The 26,178-nt window shown below is 31.9% G+C and overlaps 1 protein-coding gene across 2 annotated transcripts in view; it reads right to left on the reverse strand.

The window, feature by feature from the left end:
- Nucleotides 1-20,136, reverse strand: part of LOC132731567 (uncharacterized) — a 37,444-nt gene extending 17,308 nt beyond the window's left edge. Inside the window, exons 1-5 of one of the 2 annotated variants that reach the window (XM_060717758.1) lie at nucleotides 19,953-20,136; nucleotides 8,597-9,443; nucleotides 8,049-8,217; nucleotides 2,178-2,315; nucleotides 542-652 (exon numbers count right to left, since the gene is read on the reverse strand). In XM_060717758.1, the coding sequence (XP_060573741.1) occupies nucleotides 542-652; nucleotides 2,178-2,315; nucleotides 8,049-8,217; nucleotides 8,597-9,373 (1,195 nt within the window). In that variant the 5' untranslated portion in view covers nucleotides 9,374-9,443; nucleotides 19,953-20,136. Of the gene's footprint in view, nucleotides 1-541; nucleotides 653-2,177; nucleotides 2,316-8,048; nucleotides 8,218-8,596; nucleotides 9,444-15,715; nucleotides 15,869-19,952 lie in introns of those variants that run through there. The other variant, XM_060717759.1, reaches the window with a different exon arrangement.
- Between the last annotated feature and the right edge of the window lie 6,042 nt (nucleotides 20,137-26,178).

Raw genomic sequence — 26,178 nt, forward strand, 5'->3', positions numbered from 1 at the left:
GGTCATATGGCGACTTACCAAAGAAGACCCCAGGGTCCCCTCTGTACATTATTTCAGGCACATACTTACCCGTTGTTCCATAAGCAGGCTAGATAGCTTTATCACATGAGTAATCCGAATGTGACGCGGCTCAAACCCACAGCAGTGAGAGGCTAGTTGTCGAATTGAACTTGAATGAAACGGACATTATTGCGAGTTATATTTTATATTAAATATTTGTCCAGTATTGTGGGGGAATATGTTAAAAGTGAGGAAGCTTAGCGATAGAGCAGTGGTATGGCATTCCCAAAGGTTCAGTGTTTAGAGAAGTCTGGCTCCATTTTTCTTATTACCGCAAATTATATCTCACCCAGTGACACATTTAACAGGACTAGAAAAATGGGCTTAGGTGAGCTTATAAAACTAACAGTAAAACAATTCTGAGCAACGTAAATGAAAGATTCTTTTTATCACATTATAATTAAACCAGAAAATGCTATAAAATTGTGATCACAAATTTTCAAAAAATCGTTATCATTCTTTTCTACCTATAAATACTTACCATACTGTTCACCTTCATCGCCAATTCTGGCCATCTCTACAAGTAATTCAAGGACTCCAAGATCTACCAATGTCTTCGTATTAGTATCATTTCTTGCCAATAACTTGACAACTTGTATAGAAAAGTAAATGGAACCATTAGAAGCTTTTATCTGCAGTTTTTGTTCTATTTTCAGTCAAAATAGTTAAAAAATAAGCAGCTTTCCTCCATGTCCTTCCTAGAATATTCTTGCCCATATCACTTCATCATTTTTCTCTTTGAGGAATTGTTTACTTAAACTATACATTATTTTAAAACACTACTGTTTATACAAGATACAGTGCTATTCTCCTAATAACACTTTTACAGTCAAATCATTTAGGCTTAGAAAACCACATGGGATAGAGGATAGTGGTTGGCAACATTTAATAGTCCAATTATGTTTAACTGGCCCAAAATATTTCACTTTGAAGATAGAAAGTCATATGAAGAAAAATGACTTACATAGTTATTTTATTATTCTGTTCTATAAGGTATGAAGAAAGAAGTGTTTTGTTTTATAATTCAGTCATTTCTGTTTTGTCTATTTACAAAACTAAGATGAGTCATTGTTAAATTTTTAAAATTTTGGAAACATTCATCGTTATGGCCTCACCCGGATTCAACTAGCCATGCCTTAGCTGGTTAGTGCTAAATTGGCAGACTGCTTTTATGCAATATTAAATAGTTAATAACAATGAAAATACAATACAAAGCTTCAATCAAATATTGTAGAAAAAACTCTCCATATAGCTAGCTTGAACACACACACACACACACATCAACACACACACACGCACACACACACACACACACACACACACACGCGCGCACGCACACACGCACGCACACACGCACACACAGCCAAAAACAACATATTCATGTCGTAATGTTATGTTGATAACTCGGAACAGTATACAATGCCAGCTTCCCTTTTCAGAAAGATTAAAACTTTTTCTTCTTTTAAATACTAAAGATATTAAAGTCTGACCAGTCATGTGATTGTTATAGTTATTGTGCTCTGTTCATTTAATTATGCCTCTCTCTGTTGGCAAAACATAAACCATTATGTTCTAAGTCTTCACACATACAGTTTATCTGGACATTTCAACATTTTTATAAAGTTATGTGCTCATATATTTTCAGGGATAATCACAAATTATTCATGTCGTATATTCATGTCGTAATGTTATGTCAATCGGCCAACACACGCATATTCACACTTACACCTACACCCGCACCCCCCCCCCGCCCCACACACACACACGCACACACACATTAGCCCATGCTTCTACTGATCGCATGGAAAGTAAAGTTTAAGTCTTATTGCTGCTTAAGCAAGTTATACTATCGTCAATCTTCAATAATAGTATTAAAAACTGGAAAAATGATAAAATGACCAAGCCCTCAGTAAAACCTCGGATAACCGGATCTCCACTTAATCCGATATCCTCAATATACCGAACATTTAACATTGCCTCGGACTTCCTATCTGTTTTTATTTTTAGAAAGTCCCCATGAAGTCGAAATACCGCTACTCCAGGTAAGGCACATGAATGCGAGAGAATTTTTTGATTGTGCACTTAAAAGTTTCCTCGATTAAAAAAAATGAACTTACTGAAAACAGATTCTTGACATGACCATCCTCTACATTCTCGCATTTTATCTTTCATCCCTTCCTTGATACAGTCCAACAAGATCATTACAATCTCTTTGTTACTTTTGATGACATCACTTTCTTCTTCATTGATTACACCTAAAGTATATCAATACATATATTTTCAATTCCTGAAATGAAACTAAAACTGAGAGATAATTACCCAACCCAATCCCCTACAAACTGTTTTTATTCCTAAAACAAGTGGCAAGCGGTTGTTTTCGTGAGCAATACACTTTACACTCATTGCTTAGTGGTGGTTTGATGCCGTAACTGATTCAATAGTGTTTAAATAAGCTTATCGCTTTCAACACAATTTAACTAAAAGTAATTTGTATGAACTTAATCAAACCCAGAGTCAGAAAAAGCATAGAAAAATCTTTTTTCTGTTTACCATAAGCAAATAAATTGAAGGAGGCTTTTGATTGTAGCCTTTCAATAGTCATATTTGAATTATACTCCTATCCAAAATGAAAGAGTATTGGCCTGATATTGATAAATAAACAAATAGGCTTAAACCGCTCTTTAGACACTGAAAGTCATAGTATGGATTTGTATCCATTCATGTCCTTAAAGGCTATAATTTACCTTCAGGTAACCTTCCAGATAGATAAATGCGATTTTACAACTTTTCAAGACAACGAGAAAAAAAATGTTCTCAGAAACTCATAACTAAACTTTGCATGCTGTCTTAAAATATAATGTTTCACGGACTGAATGGGTTTTAACCATAATTTCCTTGCTGATCTTATTAAATATGGAGTAACGAATATTTCTGTGAAGTTATGAAAGAATAATGAAGAAAAAGAAAATATAAATAAACGGGCCTTAAACGTGGTAGAAAAACATCTTCATTTGTAATCAGATTTTTTTGGATAATTATGTGTATTTAAAATAACGGTCTCATGTGTTAGTAATTCACGAACACCAGGTCCCGGGTTATCACTTTCATGTATCATGAGGAAGGTTATAATAATAATCCATGGTTATCATTATGATTTACCGATTTTAACCTCATCTGGTGTTGGTACCTTCCCTTTTAAATTGGAATGCTCCTTTGGTACAACTTGCACGGTGTATCCGATGTGGAAAATCAGCACTTGTTCTAGTTCGTTTAGCTTTTGGTACTGCTGCGAAGGATTAATTGTTGTGATGGAGTTTGTGGTCAATAATACCATCAGCATCTTACCGTAACACACGAATATTAGTTATTTTGTCATTACAAGGCCGAATTGTGGAGTAAAAATTGAGTTTTCCAAAGTCATAAAATATTGTGTGATCATTATATTCAACTTCGTACCCGACTCCCTGTACCTTAGCATTCCTTATGATCGTGTTCCACGTTCATTTGTGGTAAATACACACTTTGCTACGGAGCCTCGTTCAATTGTGGTGTGAACGGAGATAATAGAACCAAGATAATAGATTGTGGAGTCGTGTCATGATAACTTCATTTTATAATATAACGAACTAGCTCCACCCGTGGACATAATTATTATTAGCCTTTAGCACTTTTATATCATCCTTCCGTTTACTGGCTCCATGTCCCTTTTTTGTTTTCCCTTGCTTCATTCTTCCGTTTGACGTGTATTTTATAGTCTTCAACCGTAATGTTTCCTACTTCATACTCTTCACATTTATCACAGATTTTTTTCAGTGAGAAGGTTCCAAAGTTCATTGATCCAAAATGTTCAAGGCAACATTCGCGGATGTTGTGGATAAGTTTCGACAATACGAAAATGTCAAAAACCATTTTTGCGCCAAATCCGAGTTTCGTAGTTTCACGGGGGAACTGACGAAACAGATGTTTCGCTGAGAGTCAGAATTATGCACCTTGTAAAACAAGCAATTATCATAGTATTGCAAGCAATCCATAAGTCCCCTACCGGTTAGAACCCCATCAACATTCTGAAGGGCCATTGGCCATTCACTTATGTTTCAATTTTTCTCTATTTTAAGTAAACTTGTTGGAAAAGTTCTTTAAAAGTGATCACAAGAAACAGTTTTTATGAACAGACAGTCAGACGGACTGAAGGACACTCTAAAGTTAATATTTGAAACATCCCTGTTACCAAAATATAACATTTTAAAAGCAAAATTCTTAAATAGGAGATAACTCTTGACTTAAAGATGCAATTTCATAAAAATTTTCAGCTCTTTTTGACTTATTACAAATACATGTATTGTTATATTTGCCATGTTTTAAGCCTATTTGTTGCCAAGGCAACTGATATTTTTTCAAAATAGTAAGAACAGATAAGACAGGCATAATATCAAGACTGCTATCTACCCATATGTCAAGTTTCATAAAAATATTTCCAGTACTTTTTGAGTTATCACTGGATTCAGTTTATGTGTAAAATTTGCCATATTTTCAGTATATGTGTTGCCATAGCAACCAGAATTTTCAACATAGGAAGAAAATAAAAAGACGTGCATAATCTCAAGACTGCCATCTACCCATATGTCAAGTGTCATAAAAATATTTCCAGTACCTTTTGCTTTATCGCTGGATCCAGTTTATGTGTAAAATTTGCCATATTTTCAGCCTATTTGTTGCCATAGCAACCAGAATTTTATAAATAGGAAGAAAAGAAAAAGACATGCATAATTCCAAGACTGCCATCTACCCATATGTCAAGTTTCATAAAAATATTTCCAGTTCTTTTTGCGTTATCACTGGATCCAGTTTATGTGTAAAATTTGCCATATTTTTAGCCTATTTGTTGCCATAGCAACCAGAATTTTCAACATAGAAAGAAAAAGAAAATACGTGCATAATTCCAAGACTGCCATCTACCCATATGTCAAGTTTCATAAAAATATTTCCAGTACTTTTTGCGTTATCACTGGATCCAGTTTATGTGTAAAATTTGCCATATTTATAGCTCATTTGTTGCCATAGCAACCAGAATTTTCAACATAGGAAGAAAAGAAAAAGACGTGCATAATGTCCATACTGCCATCTATCGATATACCAAGTTTCATAAAAATATTTTCTGTACTTTTCAAGTTATCGCGGGATCCAGTTTTCTGGACGGACGGACTGACGGACTGACATACAGACGGACGGACAGACGGACAGACAGACGGACAGACGGACGGAGGGTAAACCTAAAGTCCCCTCCGGTAAACCGGTAGGGTACTAACAACTGCACCTTGTCACGATAAGCAAGAATTTCAAGTTTCATGTTGATAACTTTTAAAATGCAGCGGTCAGAATAGCTCGAAATTCTCTTCGAAACAGACGAGCTTAAATAATGTTGTTAACACAATTTTATGGTCGATTCTCAAAAGAGTTGTAGAGTAAAATGTCTCTGTTATTTAGTACACATGAATATTGTTCGTAAGCAAAAAAAAATGTTTCATTTAAGCGATAACCTTCGGTGAAGAAATACTTCCGTTACAGGATGTGACGTCAATGGATGATAATACTATACAAACCGCATAGAATGTTAGCTTATTGAAAGTTAAATGCGTAAATACTGATCGTTCAATTATAATCATAACATAATTTTTTCAACTTAATTATACATTAACTCCATATTAAGACAATAAAAAATGCAAAACAAATATTACTTAAGATTATGATAAGATAAAATGCTTGTAACTAAATCAAATTTAATCTAATAATTTATAAACACCCATTCACACCGAAATTACCTAATACAAATTTAAATGGTCATTATCTAGATTTCTGTGAGATTTTCTATCACTTGGAAAATTCTTATGATTGTTTTTCGAGTTTTAGAACAGTAGCAAAATGCATTCTGTCCAGACTTATTTTCCATTATGCCATATTAAAAGTATTCCAAAGAGCCAGTGAAGCAGATAATTTTATAAACATTCCTTAAGGAACGGAATTTACGTGGCAATGATTTTTATAACTTATTATTCGCCAAAGACGACAATAAGATATTTTTATTACAAATCTATTCTTATGATAAGAAAATAAAAGACCTTTTTTTGATAACTTATTCTATAAATTTACAGATATGTATATATAAGCCACTCTGGTCTGTAACATCTTAATCAACATGGTGCATAATTATGTTGTACATACACGCGGCATTTGGCTTTATAACATTACTTTAGATAACATCAGTTAATTTTGATAGTTGTCAAAATATCTATGATTCGATCAGCCTATGGAATTTATTGGCTATGCCTACTGATTTTATACACCAGAATGGCATCCAACTGGCATTAATTTAGTATATGTATAGTCAAATACCTAAAAGTATAATTCAGTTAATAGCGACATTTTGTGTACGTTTTTCACCACTTGTTTTTTTTTTTGTTGTTGTTTTTTGTTTGTTTTTTTTGTGTTTTTTTACTTTCTTTCTTTTTAGTGATTTTTTCTAAGTTTTAACATTTGACAAACAGAATTTGAATTACATAAGCAAACTATAAAGTTAAAAATATCACTTTAACAGCTTTAATAAAATATGTAGTGCATTTAAATGGCGTGATATGCGATATTTTAAGAGTGTTTTTTTGCCGACACAAATAGTATACATGAACATATAAAAGAATTGTTACTTTTGTGCTTTAACATTTTTGTTGGAAACTACATAGATTTATAATATTGTTTCTGTGTTTCAGTTATGCTTAAATCACAATAATATTTATTCAGCCAGTATTTCGCAAATTAATTATTACGCAACCGTTTTTCGAAACTAAGGAATACTTCTTTGAAACTACAAAAAAGCTCTTGAGTACTCATATTAGCAAGTAAGTATACGATAAAACTGCCTACTAAAACATGGTGCGGCAATTTTCATTATTTAGAATCAAACATGATCTGTAACCCGGCCATGATCCAGTATTAAAATAAATCGTTAACCTTATTTTTGTAAACATTTTCATTTCACCATCTTGTTTTGTAATATTTTATGTAATTACACACAATTTTGGCAATTTCAATCCACCAATCTTCGATCTTATAAGAATAAGGATTAAAAAAATATATTCCTGAATTAATGTACTTAATCGTATCGGCAATGTCCATCGTATCCCCTAATGACGTCATCCAAGGGCCACAACTTGAATCCGGTGTTAAATAAAAGGGTTTTTTAGAAAGCTGCAGCTACTTTAAGTAGGATTAAAACAATTAAGCTATGATTTCGTTCAGAACAAAATTCTCTCTTATAGATATAGTATGCTCATATTATTGTAAAACACTTTACGTCCAGGAATTTTTCGAAATCTTGGAGATACTTACTAAATATGTCTTATTTGAATAAGAGGAAGCAAAAACTATGTTTAGAAGGTTACATTCTCTACTATTGGTAAATTTTAATTAATTTCTAAACAAAATGTTGTTTTTGTTGTTTTTGGTAACGCTATGTAGTCATACTGTGGAGAACTCGTTTTCAAAATTCAATAAGTACAATCAGCAGCTACAAACATAAGAAAATACATGTACAATTATTTGTCGTTAAAGATTAAAGTAATTTAAAGGTCAAAGTTACACTTGAATTGCTTTACTCATTAAACACACTAGGTATGGGAAAGTCCTAATACTAATCGAATAAAATTATAAATAACAAAATGGCGATTTTAGCAAATTTCAATGACTTGGTCTTAACTGTCAGTCATTAAAGGTTATTGTCATAATATTATCTACATTGACAAGTCACAATTGTATGGAAGGAGGAAAGGTTGCTTTGGATAACAAACTACTGAAAGACTGCCATCAAAAAAACTCGGGTTAGTTAAAATAAAAGGAAGAGCAGCCTTCTGTACAGGGTCAGGCCAAATTAAAAGCTGGTTAAGTGAACTAAAAATAAGTTTGGTAATGGTTCACAAAAAAACAATGAGATCACAAACCTGCCAAACTTGCCAATGCTGTCAATGCATATTCTGTGTTTGGTGACTTGAGATAAGGTTTCAAACACGAGATCATCCCAGCATTACGTATATTTGAAATATTGTTTTCTCTCATGGACATATTGTGAACAATTGTCAGAGAAAAATTCATTAGCTTTTCTTCGATTCCCTGAAAAATATGGACAATTCTCCTAGCTGTCAAGTAAAAATGCTGATAAAATTGTCAAAAAAAATATTGAAATAACACAGACAGCGTTAACTTACCTGCCTTTATTCATTGTTATGTGTTTTTTCTGTTGATTATAATTTTGAACTTTCATAAATATACCCCTAAGTGATAACTGAAAGAAACTGAGGATAACTATTTACAACAAACAAACAAACAAGTTGATAACATTGGCTCAACCTTTGAACAAATTTTGAGCGAAAAATGCATTATGCTTGCAAATTTTATCATCTGGTATGAATTTCGCTAAAATCATACATGTTTAATTGAACGTTGTTGTGAAAAACACATTTATTAACAAACAGTTTTAAAGTTAAATTACCACAAGTTTCCGTTCTCCTTCCTTTGCAAAATATTTTGGCAGTGAATCTCTTAATACTTGAATAAGTATATCAATAAATCCAGGCTCATTTGCAAGGCCAATTGTGTACTCATCACAGCCATCACTGAAGTTACCTAGGGTTTGAAGGCTACATATTAAAGGAACAGTCTTACTTTTTTCCTCCTTTCCTTCTTCATTACGCCACCCGTTCATGTATGTATACATAACAATTTCACAGCTCAATTTGAAATATTTAGTTTCCATCATTAATTCTGCTATGTCTTTCCGGTATTTGTATATATTTTCTCGACTTGTTGTTTTCAACTGAAAAAAAGCTGCGTTAAATACTATAGCGGCATCATAAATCTCATTAACAAATGCTCCTCCATTTTGGTGGCGAGTCTGTAGTGCAACTACTTCTTCTGCGGTGTCTCTAAGATAATCAAGTGTCGTTTTTCTAAATTCTTCAAGTTCTTTAGTTGTCATCCATTCATCCTCAACGTTCTTCTCTTCAATTCCAGCCTCCTCCTTGTCTGTACGTTTGTCTGTCCCAGTATATTTGTCATCACTTGTCTCTTTCTTAAATGCTGACATTGTACTAAAAGGTGCAGAAGTTATAATATTATTTGTTGCAGGAGATTCCAAATGGTCACCAGGAGGAGGAGATATAATACCTTTGGAAGGAGAAGCTGCAATACGATGACTCTTTAGACAGTGAGAAGAGGATTTATCTTTTTCTGTACAATCTTCAAAATTTCTTTCAGACTTTTCTTGCATTCGTAATCATGTTTCGGTAACTTTTGTTTTGCTAGTTCAAGACACTGAAGATCGTATTGAAATGTCCTGTCTGAAATACGAAGTATAAAATGATAGTACAAATTATTATTTAACACATTTAAGAAAATGTTAACACGTCAGACTTCACAATTTCAAAGAAAAAGACACCCGTCTTTCACAATTACATTAGGTACGCTTTAGACATTTTACAATAAATGTGGAAAAAGTAGACAGATGCACTTTACCGGTACATAAAAATATACTTAAATAATCTGAAACTAGTATACTTGATTAAAACAATTGCTAATCGCACATAAAATTATAAAGCTATTTTTTGTTGGAAATTCCATTGTTAATCAATTTAATATCTTCTGGCTTCTTGCGACCATAACGTTATTCGTAAATACATCAGTCGCTATATTGTACAGTGGTAAACATGGGCAATGATATGCATTACACAAGAACCAGCAGATGCTCCTTGAAGTTTGCATCTTTCTGTATCTGTATCTTGCACTATAATCCAAAATATAAAATGACAAACACTCTTCTACACGACTCGCCTATACGCCTATATGGACAACCGATGGCGAGTATAAATAAACTCACACACACACACACACACGCACGCACGCACGCACGCACGCACGCGCGCGCGCACACACACAAACATGTACACACAAACATGCACGCAGGCACACACACACATTACCGAATCCAGCATAAAAAGATATCATATTATTAGTAGTTGTTGAAAAGGTTAAAACTGTTTTGTTTAAATATGCAATAACGAAAGCATTTCTTGTTAATACTCGTACTTCTTGTTGTTTCAGAGTAATGTCCCATGTAAAACTGAAAAAAGGTAATTACTCCAAAATTAGGCATTGCAGAGTTACTGTTCTTGTGCACTACACAGTTTAGTTTGATACATTTTGTAGATTCAGTGCTATGTCCGTCCTGGACAAAGTTTAAAATGTTAAAATGAGAAAAGGGCCATTCCTCTAAGATCAGGCAATGCAGAGTTACGGGTCTTATGCATTGCATTTCTACTTAATGACATCTATCTAGATTCTACCGATATAATTTCGTTAATATTTTATACATTTTGATTAGAAATAATAATTTTCTTGTGTTGATTGGTAGTTCAATGTAAATATTTGTTTCGTAAGTATGATAAATGGGAACACATTTTTCATAAGGACTGGTATTGAAGATTAATTAAGAGTTCATCAATTCTGGTAAAGGGTCTTGTAACATCCAAGCTTAAGTTCAGAAAAGTGGCCGTATTTCCTTTTCCGCACAGTAATGTTTGTTTAAATTTTGCATGCAGGTGAACGTTAAAGACCTTTTTTCCAGTGACTAGGAAATCGAACCTAGTTCCTTCATCTTTTCAGGATGTTTTTAGAGGAAAGTTTTTATATGCAAAGCATGTGCATCATTACGGTAATTTCATTCTTGTGCATTTTAACTGGTCTAAAACAATTCAGTTTGGGGAACGACAACTCATTTGTCCGTTATAAAGTTTACAAGATATGATAATTGTCCTGTTCTTGCTTATGAACGTTCATTAAACCGTGTCAGGACGCCTTGTGTTTGTTGTCCTCGCACTCTTATGTTTCTTATTACACGTTTCAAAAAGAACCAAAAGTCTTTTCCAAGCATTTATTTAGAATAGGTTTTGCAACCCTCGCCTTTTAATCACATATCCCTCCAAAACTTATTTAATTACTTGGGGACTGGAGGTAAAATGCCTTAAGTTATATTTAGTGTTAGATTGGTCAGATTAGTTTAAATTTTGAATAATGAAATCCTAATGTGGTTAACAAGTACAGTGCATCTTTCTTTCTCTTTTCATTTACAGATATCAAGGTCCACATTATGTCAGACTCAATTGCTAAGAATGAGGGGATACATGGAAAACATGGGATTCACTTTCCTGGAATTATTTGCCAAATTGATAAATTTCATGCTCTTATTTCCAAATATTAAATTTTGCATTTGTTTCTAAGCTCTAATTTAATCTACTTAACATTTATTTTGTGTTTTTCTGTGTTTGAGATAATTATTTAAAGACATTTTAAGTAAATTATTTAATACACAATGGGTAATTTCAAAACCAAAAAAACATGTCATAAAATAGACTTGCGCTTTCGATATATATCTTTATTTCCTCCAATACTGGAGAGTTACGTGTTATAATGCAAATATGATTCTATATCTACAAAGTAAGAATATAATTTTTTAACAAAACAGAAACACATATAGTCAATATACTAATATGATGACTAATAAAGTATTAATTAGCCGCCTAAACAAATGGCATGATAGTTAACAAAATATTGATCATATATGAAAGCTTACATATGGCAATGAAACATCAACATATATAAATTGACATATGACTGTTAGAAAATCATTGGCATTGATAAATAGAACAATAATTCTTAATGATTTTCTGAGATTTCTTTTGCACCGATGATATTAATACAATATTTCAGTTGAGAATTTGGCAACTGTGATAAAACACTGTATACGTATATTGTCATTAATATCAAAACTTGTGAACCCACTTAACATCTCTATAAGTTGGTTTTCAATGCTCATACCGCTTAACATGCGGAAATAATTGTGCCCTAGCAAAGATATGAGTTTTGTCCATAGACTGTATCAAATGTTATCATATTGTAAGCAATGAAACACTTTATGTAACGCATATTCGTATGTTACAGTCTTGCAATAGTCACACACAACGGGATATTTTCTTTCGTAATATTTGCACATCAGTTTAAACAATGAAAAGCATTGTGTTTTATAAACTGGGAAATGTCTTTGAAAAATCCATATAGAGCTGTAGTCGTATGTGGAATGTTTATTTAAAAATAGGTTGATATCGTCATCGTGCTCTAATCTAGATTTCCAAGTACATGCTCGTGCACCGCCTTTTTGGTTATTCTTTTCCAAGCATATTTAGATGGAAAGAAACCTGTTTCTGAACAGTCATGTAGATATGGAAATACATGTAGATTATATTTTCCAAGAACTCTGATCACGTCGGGAATAAAGCCTTTAGATTTAGCAGGTCGTGCATAATATGATGTTAAACGATTAACAAAAAAATGCTTAAACTTCATATTTGAATCTACATGACATAGTTGAGACAAAAAGATAAGTTTTCTTATATCAATAAGGTTAGATATCGGATAAATCCCTAAAAAACTAAGTGCGATGTCAGTACGAGTTCCATATGGAACGCCTTGAATCCATTTGACACATTGTCTATGTGCCCGTTCCAAGGGAAGTAACTGTGTCGCGGTGACACCGCTTTATAATTCACTCTCGTATAGAGCAGATGGGAGAACTTTAGTTTCATAAATACACCTTGAGGTGATAGGGTTTAGTCCATTTTTCCTTATTCCACTGTAAGTTAAGCTAAAGAATGTTTACCTAAGTTTATGGCAGCTTTCGGTTATGTTTTCGCAAAGGTTCATGTCATTTGTGCAAAGAATGCCTAGATTGGTATATGAGTTAGTTTAACTTATAATTTTATTTCCCATTTTCCATAGTCTTTTGTTGCTACATTTATCATTAAAAACGAGAACTTTGCATTTCGCTGCGTTATAAAGATTACAGTCCTTTTTGGCATAATTGAAGCATGTATCTATAAGTTCATCTAGCCCTTTTTTGACATTTGAAATGATTACCATATCATCAGATGAGGTTGGACATGCACATACTATGTTGTGAATTTTACAGCTACTTTTACACATGTCAATCATTTCCATTTATGAAGAGGATGTAGAATTGAGGACTACAACTTTGTCCTTGACGTGTACCTTGCAGCACGGGGAACCAGTCGGAGACAAATCCATTTGATTTCACTCAACTGTAACAGTTTTCGAAGAACGATTTAAATATTTGAAACAAAGATATATCAATACCACTTTGATACAGTTTTAGTAACAATGAAGAAATCCAAGTGTGATCGAATGCTTGTTTCGCATATAAAAAAACATGTATACATTGGAAAATTATTTTCTATGGAGTATTGTACACATTCGCGAAGCATAAATGCTGTCATTAAACAGCTAACGTATTTTTGGAAACCACCTTGTGATGGATTTAAATGAATGCCACCATCCATTTCTGCAATTTGTAGAACGACCTTTTCAAATAATTTTAACAAGGCGGAACAAAGGGAGATAGCTCTGTAACTAGCTGGATCATTTTTTCTCTTTTTGTTACCTCCCTTAAATAAAACTGTTATTATGCCTTTCTTCATATCTGTAGGTGTGTGTGAGAATTCAAACATGTGATTGACGAGTTTGGTAATACATTTTATCAATAAATCCCCGCCATAAATGAATTTCTCATAAAAGAGATTGTCTTGGCCACAGGCTTTCCTTGTCTTGCAAGAATTAAGCGCTGTTTTACCATATCGCTGGTGATTATGTATTTTGCATGTTGTTTGCTTCGATAGTTACTTTTAATTGTTTCAAGTTCACCTTCTACATATGATTTGTAATCAGAATTTTCATCATTATTTATTGAGTATAGTTGCGAGAAATAAGATTTCCATCCCTTGTTTACTTCTACAGTAATTCCATTGAATGTCATTTCAAAACAGAGTGTATACTTGGTTTTTGAATTATTTTTATTAACCAATCTCCAAAATTCATTGTTATCTAATTCCGATGATTTGTCTAGCATACATTTCTCTTTATCCAGGAAAGATAAAACGGATTGGCGATGTGTTTTCCGAAAGAGGGTCTTGGCTATTTTTACGTTTGTAACTTCCGGAAGTCGTGTCACATGGCTTTCCGTCGCTTATCCATTGTGCTCGCGCTTGTGTCATATTTTATGTGCAGTTTTTAGACTGTCATTCCAGTAAAGTTTGATGTAAGGTTTAAACGTATGTAAGCTGTATCATATACCAATTAAACATATTCTTTTCCGAGATATTTAAAGTGTACTGTCAGTTCAAAAACAGTCGAAGTAAATTTGAGTGATTAAGGTAACAGGGGTAAATCACTTTCTCAAGACGGTCAAAAATATTGCAGAATTCTAGAATGTTTGATATATCAATAAATAACCGTCGATCAATAAGTTAAAAAATCTCACATTTATCTTACTGAAAGAAAGTCAAAGATCAAATGCTAAAGATCATGAAATCAAAATTTTAGTAACAGTGGTTTTCAAAATAATTCATTGCTATCAAGACAGTGAAATTGTAAAAGTAAAACATTTACTTAATGAACGGTAGATTACCAATAAGAACTATTTTCCCACCTTCCCAGAGCGTTATAATCCGAACTTATTAAGGCACAACTCTGGCAAATGAAACTTAAACTTGAAGTCCTCACGTATACATGTTTATGTATTTTACATTAGTGAATGTTCATAAATAATTAGCACATATTTAAGATCGATGGCCATTAAGATAATACGTGTCCTTGCTGTGTATGTTCTCAAAAAACAATTTCTAATCCGTCATCTAACTAACAGCGTCACATAATGTTGAAAATTTCGTTCTGTACCCTACCTTCAAAGCAGAAACAGATTGTTCTAAATGTTAAAAACATTAAAAGAACATGTGCATATACAGAACACTGGTTTTAGATTAATCCTTTCTAGTGTTTTTATTTGAGCATTGACATGATATTTCCAACATAGTGGTCAAATGACGTAATCATAGAAACGTGACGTCAAAGTTGACGTCTTAATGATATGACGCGCGCTTTTCCAATCGGCGCTGTGCAGTTTTCAGGGAAAAAATTATCTTATATCTCATTGTTCAGACATTTGCCAGAACAAGTTTAAAAAAAAAAGAAAAAAAGAAAAGAGTTAAACATGATGTATATTAACTTAAAGATCAAACAGACTACCTCTCTTATCCAAAGCCCACTTAGCTATCGTTTCAAACATTAATGTTGCTTATCGATAGGATATGAAGCGTATATTTAATTTTGTCAATATTTTGCGTTGTTATTTGGAAAACAAAATCGGTAAAGCTATGCTAACAACACTATGAGTAATATGGGTTTCATCTCACTAAAAGATAACCTAGACTTACACTTAAACGCATAAACTTCTTTTGGGGTTCCACACCCGTGTATAAATGAAAGTCTGGGGGTTTTTTTGTTAGATGAAACCCATACTACTCAAAGTATATCACTCATAGTGTTATTAACATGGCTTTGCCGATTTCTTTTTTATCTATTCATTCTTTTTTTGTCGCCTACGTGTAAATTTATGTTTCCATAAATTGCCTTATAAATGCATTGTGTATCTTTGTTCTGTTAAGTATATTTCTCGATTAAATGGCAATTTACTACACTAAAAACTCACCGCAATGATGACATTATTCCGCAGCTAAAGTCATGTTAAGTAGCAACTCCGCTGATAAACTTTTTCGGGTAACCTTCGAACCCCTGATAAAATACTTGCTAAATCATATATCAAGCACCTTAAGAAAGAGAATTTGGAGGAAAATTATAACTCAACAAATCTATTTTCATATACATGTATTCAAACTAATTTTGATATATTGTCCTTAAACAATAATCACACTCATTCTTTTGATTGTTATCTTTTTTTCAGTGTCAAGATGTTTTCCAAGTATTTCTCTTTATCCATTGTATTATGTCGCGGCTGTTATACAAATGTTATATAAAAATCACAATAAACACTTTAATGTACATAGAAAAAGGAAGATATAACATCACGTGGTTATCATTGTTTAATATATCTGACGAAGTAAATAAGACAATTGTTTTGTGCAGTGGACGTGTGTGTATGCATGAATTGAATTTGTCGAAATCCCGTCCTGCTTAATATAGAATTAAGGGAAAAAAATAAACCAAAATATGTGTGTATTGTTTTATATCAATTATTGGTGATAAACTCGTATATTGAAAATGTCAGTTTTGGTTACAAGTTGCCATAAGTAGATAGCATCTTAAGTTTTTGACAGAAGTGGGAAATTGATGATAATCAGATAAAAACTGAATTTTTTTGAGTGATTCTAACAAAAATGGGCTAATTTAAGTAACATTGCAGCAACATGTTGTATGTCCCCATAAAATATGATATTGAGAGAAAGAAATCATTAAATGTAATGGCATAAATTCTTTTAATTAAATTGCATCACTAAATATAATGCTATGATAACGCTAAGGCAACATGCCTTAAGATCCTTGCTTATGTTCATAACAATTTTGAAAATGTATTTAATAGTAAACTATTGTGAAGTGAAGTAATTTCTCATTGCAGGTCAAAACATGCAAAACAGCCCCTTCTGCATATTAAGAGCTTTTTTGTTTTTTTTTAAGTAAATATATGCCAAAAACTGTCCAATATGTAAAATATTGAATTTTATGAGGTGCTGAAGGGAAATCAATATTGTACTAATTGGTCAGTTTGAGACATATCTTACTTACATTACTACTTTTACTATCAAATATCATGTTAAATTAAAAAAAATTAGCAATAATATATTTTTGTGCTGTGAGAGATGCTCAATTTTTGTGTTTAAGCAATTTTTATTGCTTGCAAAACCCTATAGGTAGCCTCTTGAATAACAAAATTTCCGAAGCATGAAATTTTCGTGTTTTGAAATATGACCAATTATGTACATGGAAACAATGATATATACAAAATATACCAGTTACACGCATACAGTATACATCAATTTACATTTAGGGTTTTACAAGAAATAGTACAAATAAAAATGTTTTCAAATTTGTGTTAAATCTTGGATAATTTATTTTGAATAATTAATTGTTATTATTAATCATTTTTGACTTTTAAGAAGGATTTATACTGACTATTTAGTGTTAATATGATGTTGTTTTTTTCACAATATACAAAGAGTTGTTCCCTGTAAAATTAAACTAAATGTAATAGCTAATCACATATATATTTAAGCAGTAAGGTTATGCAACATCGTTGAAATATAAGTATAGTTGATCGTAAACGTTGAATCTAAATGTTTAATAGTCTGTCAAATTAAAATCGTTCAACTAGTGCCTCTATTCTAAGTCGACATATATCTTATACAAGGCGGCTAAAACAGTTTTATAGGAGACACGTGCTAATGCCGTTTTGAAAATGTCACTCGTGTATAATCTTTGAAGTGTCTGATCATATATCGACATGATTTTGTCCTCTATTAATTAATTAATGACAATTTTGATGTTCATTTTATGGAAAGCCACAGACACGTTTATGCAAAACGCCAGAAGTTCGATATAGCCATTTTCGGTACAAAATTTTACAGACAAGACTACCACTGAGTACCTGAAAATAATAATAATAACATACAGTTGACTCTCGGTAACTCGAATTTCAAGGGACTGTGCATTTCACATCGAGAGAAACGGAATTCGAGTAACGTTGATCTGCCGCCATTACGTATACATTCGTGCATGTATGTACATGTCCAAAGTAGTAGGTTTTTTATTGTTGATAGCGGGAATGCTGCAACATGTAACCGTTGAAATGACGGTTAATCACTTACAAATACAAATAATAAATGAACAGAAAGATATTATTTAAAATTCATTAATTTTGAAACATAAACAGAAACATTTGTAGCAATGACATAAATGCAAATCAATATGGTCAGTATTCATCAGTAATGATATTAGGCACATTTTTACAATAAGCACTCGTAAAAATTAATTTCTATAGAAGCACCACTGACACATTTATTTAAACATCAGTATGTCTAATACTTGGAGTCGTGAATTAATCATCGGACGAAAACGAAAGTAGCAAATGTTGTGAACCGGAAGTAAATATTTATATATATCTATTATATAAATATTTATATAAATTATTAAAAATTAATTATACAAATTTTTCATTTCCTTTGATAACACACATAAATACCTAGGCTATTAAAGGACTAACACCTGTCAGACTGGTACATGTCAACTTTCTTAAAGTCACTTTAACGAGGTGATAATAATACATGATTACCGACAATTAAAATTACTATGAAACGTGTGAACAAGAATGACAACATCACACCTTGATGTCGCCGACCTTTGATCAGTCGGCTGTTTTTCACACTTCGACAAATTGAGAGATGAAAATATGCTGTAGTTTAATTGACGGGACCAAACATTCCTTTCGACTAAACAGGAGTCTCAGTAAGTCAAAATTTGACCTAAGCGGAGTTAAATTTCAAAGAAAAAGAGATAAATTTGGCGGAACTTTAGAAATTCTTCGACTATCGCGGAATTTTGAGTAAGGCGATTTTGACTGATTGAGAGTCAACTGTATATTAATTTTAAATGAGGCCTTCTAAACAATATATTATAAAAACACTTTCAGAAAAACTTCATTAAACAATATCAACTATTCCATCACGTTTTTGTCCTTAAACATTTTTGAATAAACGCTTCGTTTAGATTTTAGATATCATATTTTTATATTTATTTTTAATAGATATCAGACAATTACAAGATCATACCGTATAAGATGGTATTCTTTTCCAAATCTTTTTTAACCAAAGTTTGTGTTGTGTTAAGGTATAACCATGTCATTATAATGTGATCCTGATATAACATTGTGCATTTTATTGCTGAAAAAAGTCAAAATATCAAATATATAAGATTGGGCTACTTTATTACAAGCTTTATAAATACCGAATATACAAAGTTAAAACCCGACTCTGACATCCCTTAATAACGGATAAACCACTTTATTGTTAACATACACTTTTTTTATATTCTTTTACCTTTTTTGAGTATTTTTTCTTAAAAACAGTTATATAATACTGGTATATTTCCAATCTCATGAGGATAATCAGTTAGTGTAGCTGTCCATAAAAAGGAGATAACAATACACCGAGTAGTTACTTCAAAATGTATTAGGAAACATTTATACTCGTATCTTTAAATAATAACTTTTTATGTAAAGATATATTTGATAAAATGAGAGAGTTACTATACAACTGACAATGCTTTTGTTCTTCAAGCTATTGTAAATGAACAACTGCCAAACAAGGTGTTCATCTGTATGTGGCCTTTTTGAATTTTATAAAGTGTTTTGATTGATAAAGATAAATAAGCTTTTGGAAATGTGTAGACAGAATAGTTTTGTTTTAGAGCAGTAGTCCTCCAGACGATACCAGAAAACGTTTATTTCACAAGCCGTCCTCAAAAATATTATATAGTTAAATTAATCGAAATGACACTCCAAAATGTTCATATTTAATTTCATTGCTCTGAAAACATACAGTTACCTTCTCCGCCAACAGGAAATACATTGTTTTATTACACTACTCGAGTTATTTTCTAGTACGACGTGACTGTACAAGACAATATCGCGACGTGTGATCCGAAACACACGGAATCCGGGATCGTATCAAACATAGAGGGAAACGAATTAACTGCATTTTTGTTGATATTTGTAGTACTTTGAGACACTGTAAATCACAATTAATTAATATGACCAATACAAGTAAGTTCACTGACAAAGTAGTTTATCAAGAACACTTGGCATGATTAGATGTTGTTATCAGGTAAAAGTTTCGATTAAAGCCTGCTATAGAAGAATAAAAGAAAAATAATCTTACCCCACAATCTATGTTTAAATAAATATATTCCATAAAATCGGATCACATTCGAAACTTGGGTATGGTAACATAAAAACAATCCTCATGAAAATAAAAAAGGAAATGTAATTCAACATATTAAGCGCAATTATAACATGAGAGATACAAGCGACAAAGCTCTTCAAAACTACTTCAACGAGTTATGTTTTTCATTGCCTTAATTGATATACCGCTAACAAGCTAACTAGTCTAGATAGGTCATAGATCTCTAAAATCTCGTCCATCACTCGCATTCGTTAATGACATTGACAACAATTGTACATGTATATTGTGCAGTTTACTTTAAATCGAATAAAACATGATGTTTTCTTAATTAAATTTTGTAGTATTTTATATGGATAAAAAGGGAAAATTTAGCCTTCAAAGCTTTACATATATCAGGTGACACTTTAGAAAGGAGTATCACCTACTTTGTGCAACAGCATCTGGCGAAACATAGGAGGGTTCATTTAAGCCCAAGCTTGCAGGGCTACGGATTTTCGAAATACGCCAAATAATCAAAGAGATATACATGTATGAAAATATCCAGTAGTGTTTTTGATATAAATTAAAATGTAACTGATATCATACATTTCTGATAATATTTGTATGTAACAATACGTTGAACGTGAGTAATTTTATTATTTGCATTGTACAGTAATGTGTAATGTATTGTATTGCTTAGGATGTTGTAGTTTAATAAGGTCAAAGGCTACTTAGCCTTTACCAGGCTGTCGTTGTTAATATGTGGATTTTGAAATAAAGAATTCTTCTTCTTCTTAAATTTAATTTGTGGTCATTTTGGATGCCGTCCTTAGACAAAAACATAAACTGAAAGTACTAAATCTAAATTTTAATGTAATCGTTAATTTACAGCACGAGATAGCTTATCTTGTTAATCAATGAAAACTTACATGTCATTTTGGTAAAAAACATTCCGGGTTTTGGGCAGAGTTAGTTGCCCCAATGAACCGACAAAATTCCGCTTGCCATTTGAAATGACTGCGATTGGGTAACTTTTTCCCGAAAATTAAAAATATATGAGTTGTAATAATAATGACAAATCAAATTGGGAAGGTAAATGTTCAATTACTAATATTATAAACCCTTTTAAAATTTGGAAAAAAAATCTATTGTTAAAATGACGAATTCTTATTAATTTTTTTGGAAATTTTATGCATTTATAAATTTTTTTTGGAAGGCCATCTTAAATCTTATTTTATTTTTTTGAGTGTTTGCAGATTGACACAGCCTGAAGTATTTTTAATGCAAGTCTTTTCGTCATCATTCATCATAGTAAGAACTTTCATTAGTTTACTCAGAAATGCTATCCCCTTAAATACTACATTCAACCACAAAAAGGATAAATCAATATTTTTAATGGGTCCTATCTAATAAGAAACTGGATTTAAATTAGAAGAAAATATGTGTGGAATGTAATATCTTTAATTATCGGGCTTTCAACACCAGACCATGAATATGTAATCTAATGTTCACAAAACACATCATACATATTTTAATAATAATCTTACTTTAAGGCCACTATCCTGTGGTACAATTGAATATACAACATGATTATAATAAAATTCAAGCTTTAGATATAATAACAAATTAACAAATTCTATTGTTTGCTGTTGTTAGCTGATTTAGTACATTTCGCCTACTCCGATCCTTATTTTTTGTTTAAAATTGACATCAACTATACAAGATATTATTTTAAAATATCACTAAGATTCCTTCTCATTGATTTGATTTTTATGACCACAAAGTGGGTTTGACCCCAAAGTGCGGTGTTGCACAGCACTGCTCGTTTGTTAACAAACTCCGTCGTGGTGAAATTTTTATTGTAATGCACTAATCTGATCATTTGAAATACACATGCAGCAGGTATCGACGGTGGTACAAGAAAAGCATTGATGCAAAGCATCAAAGGGCGTCCAAGCAAGAAATGCAACAAGTGAGGATGAACTAATAGACATCTAAAGATCAAATTTTCCCAAAACTTTCAATGGTTAATTGGTTTTAAGCAGAATTGTATATCATTTATGAATGGGCGGACTCATCATGAACTTTGGTATGCATGATAAAGATTAGAATGTTAAATGTTTTTTCACAGGAACTTATAATTCTATCAATATTAACGATAATGTCCAAAATATGCAGGTCTATAATAACCGAAATATACCCTTCTTTATGGTATTAGTTTAATTATACTATATAGGGGGTATTATTGGATATTATCATTAATATTTGCGATTTGATAGAATTTCAAGTCCATGTGGTATTTTGCTTGAAACATACAAAATAGTAGACAAAACGAACATAATCTGTTCATTGTTTTATTTGGAAGTCAATCTACCATTCTAATGCATTATATCAAAACCTCGTCTGACCCACCAGTGTGTTGACATTCCTATTAATAAACCCATAACAACTCATGTTAAAATTGCAGACGAAAGTTTCTGTTGTTAAAATGTCGAAATATTCGACATATCAACATTCCACTCAAACTACAATAAAATCGATTGACTTTAAACAAAATATAGATCAGCAAATATCCGAAAAATCAGGGTCGATTTTAGTTAAAGAGCGAATAGGTTAAATAGTATACTACTGCTAGACATGTTTACTGTCGCACAGCATCAAAATAAAAGCGACATTTTAAGTTATGAACTATGTTTATTTAAATATTCACGGTAAAAATGTCATAAGTGCCATCAGTGCCGTAAAGAAGAAAACCGGAAAGAACCTACGGACAAGACAATTTCAAAATGATTATACAGTTAAACTTTAAAAGGCCTTTCTTAAAAATTCAAAAGTGGTTTTAAGAATTTCCGGTTTCAGCGTTTTATTACCTATACATTTCTGAAAAATTATAATCTTTTAAGAAATGACTTTTTGTTAAAACCATTTTTATTTACAAATTTTAACAAAATTTTTCCCCCCAAAGTCCCGCCCCTTCAAATTTAAATTTCCTTTTTGCAAAAAATGTTTTTTTAAATTAAATTAAAAGTTCAATGGTTAAAATCAAAATTAAACAAACAAGGCTAAAATATAGGCCTTTTTAAATCTTTTGAAATTTGAATAAAAGGAATTTTAAATTTTTTATTGGGGCTAAATTAAAAAATCCAAACAAAGAAAAATTTTGCCAAAACAGACAATTTATTTCTTACGTTTCTAAATTTTTTAGACATTTAATTTAGAGAAAGAAAAAAAACCCAAATTAAAAAACTTGAAAAAAACATAAACCATACAGGGGAAAGGCACTTTAATAATGAAAAGCAAATGAAAATTTTATTGGGAAAAGAATAAACGAAATAACAATTTTTCAAATAAAGGGGCCCATGAAAAACTTGTAATTGAACAGTCAGTTGAGATTATGTTTTTTAATATATTTAAAAAACAACAGAATTCCATTTTAAAATTTCTGTCCCGGTTTCAAAGGAATTTTTTATAAAGCTTTTAACATTTGAACCCCCAGAAAATCCGGTTTTTGAATTCAAGAAGGTTCGGGAATTTCAGAGAGATTTTTTTAATGAAATTAAGGGGTAAAAACGGGCTTGAGGGGCCTTTTAGAAATTGTTTTTTTTAGAGGGACCGTTTTCAAGATTTATAACTGACGATTAAATTTTTCCTCCATGGTTATAAAAATAATTTTAAGTAAACTATTAAAGAACATAACACAACATTAAGCAACTCCTTATTCTATTTTCAGAAACACACACGCACGCGCGCGCACGCACTCACACACGCACGCACCAACGCACCAACACACACACATCAAATAGTGTAAAAACTATGTTTTGGAACCTCCATTCTCTATTATCGCTCAAATTATTTTGTACAATTCATCTAAAAACCACCAGTTTTAAAATTATATTTTGTTAATCATACTGTGATAACCTGTAGTGTGTACAGTTTTAAACGTAACATATTTCTCTGTTTGTATTCAAAAGATGTTTATTTGACATTTAAAAAAAAACATAATGGTAATTATCAACATTTGAATGAATGTGCTATAGTTTCATGGCTTAATAACATTCCAGAATGAGCGAGAATTATTGAATGGGTATGTTTTATAAAGATATTTTGTGTGTCTGCTGTCTTTTTTTAGCAGATTTAACTGTAGATTGATTAAAGAATAATCAAATGAATTGCATATTCAATTATTTCTTCAATTCTTTATTTTTTCGGGAAAGTAATATGTCCAAATGCTACGACATACTGGAATAAAAATGTAATTTAGATTTAAATATTGAGAAATAAATAATATTGCAGCTGATGGTTTGATTGTTCAATGTATACAGCAAATGTCTGACACGCTAACGAATCGAGTCGATTCTTATCTGATGCCGACTTTTTTAAATTCATTTTTTCCAGTTTGCACATTAAACTTTCCTTCATTCATAAAATCCAGAATCTCTATATTTGGATCATTGTGGAATAATTCCTTCGAACACCCATGCCAGCTGTCACAATTCGATAAAAAACACTGACGATACTGACCCGGATAATTCACACGAAGACGAACGCACTAGCGAAACTGAACTTGTATCTGCGAAAACACGATATTTCATCTCTGAAGTAGCGAATTGTCAGTCAAATTATGATGTAACAGATATTTGTAGTAGTGAGAAGGAACGCTGTGAAACATCTGATGATACACAGATAGCAAGAAACTGTGCATAATGTTGCACGTGGCAGGAAAAACGGTTTGCAAAGAAATATTCATGCTGTGTTATTAAATAACAAAATATGCATCAGGGACCATTGTTAACAATTTTCAAAAACGCTGTTTTTACCTTTCTGTTAAAGTGATATTATGTTCATTTTTTCGCTGTTGAGTTCAGTTAAATTTGTTATATATTTTAAAAGACTGAAGTCCATCAAGTTGGTTCAAAGATAGACATTAAACATTCAGTTCGACATTCAATTATCAATGTCGAGATGGAATGGGAAGCTAGCTAGACATTCAGCACAGCAGTTAGCTCGACTTTCGATTTATAACTGTTGACCTGGGATGTGAAGCTGGTTAGATATGTAGTACAACATTCACATCAATTGTATATGCATTTTAAAGTAATGTAAACATGCATTATGTATAATCATACGGGTATTTATTGTTTATTTGAATTTTAAATTCAATGCTCAGGTGATGGTAAAAGGTGCACACCAAAGTTGATGAATAATAAATATCAATAACAAGAAAGCCACTGTAACAAAATATGCACATCAAAAATGCTTAAAGGCACATTATAACTAAGAAATGAAAATTGTTTTGTTTTTTAGAAAGGAAAGTTTTATAACAGTTAACATGGTTTAAGACAATGTTTTTGTCATAAAAGTAGAAAAATGTACACAAAGTTAGTATTTTGACTTCCATACACAATACTTAATCACTATGACTTTCCAAATGCAACATCAACAGAAGATAATTTAGGTAATTTGCCAATGAGTAACCTTTTTGGAAAATATAACAGGACACCAAAAACAGAAAGCTTGTCAGAAATAAAAAACATAAAATCATATCAGGGGTTATAATGGGCCTATCTTGAGGGTGAACATTAACATTACAATCGACCTAATAGTCCATGCACACATGTTCATTTTTATCTGACAGTTGACCTCTGTATGTGACTTTGAACTTGATTTATGCCAAGTTATATTTGACTATGACTAGTTTGTGTGCAGCCTTTCTCATGGGAACCGGAATTTGGTGAGACAGCGCTTAACAATGGTAAACATTTGTACAATGTTTAATCAAAATTTCTCAAATCATGTAGAAGTTATGCTCTAAAAAAATATAAAATGCAAAAGACCGACAAAAATGTTCGTATAACAGTAATCCCTCTAAAACTTGAATGTTTTATAGTCTTCTCGTAAGAATATGCAATGCATTTAATTTTTCAGTTTTGGATTTTATCGTCATTACATTTTCTTCAAAATTTGCATACATCCAGTTTGCACATACAAAAGACTTAAAAACCCTAATCTAAGGAATGCAGTGGGGTTTTATGTCAAAAAAAAACAGGAGATTTCCTTTGCAAAGCTTTAAAAAACCCCAATCATGGCCAGGTGGCCAGGTCATTTTTATGTAAATTTCGGTTGAAAAAAATCATGTTCACGAGCCTACCATTCAAAAAAACCATTTCATCAATTCCGTTGCAAAATTTGATTTTGTACAACTTGAGGAGGTCATTCTTTGGCC

This window comes from Ruditapes philippinarum, unplaced genomic scaffold (genome assembly GCF_026571515.1).
Source record: "Ruditapes philippinarum isolate M1 unplaced genomic scaffold, ASM2657151v2 ctg7988_1_1_1_1, whole genome shotgun sequence".
Taxonomy (NCBI): Eukaryota; Metazoa; Mollusca; class Bivalvia; order Venerida; family Veneridae; genus Ruditapes; species Ruditapes philippinarum.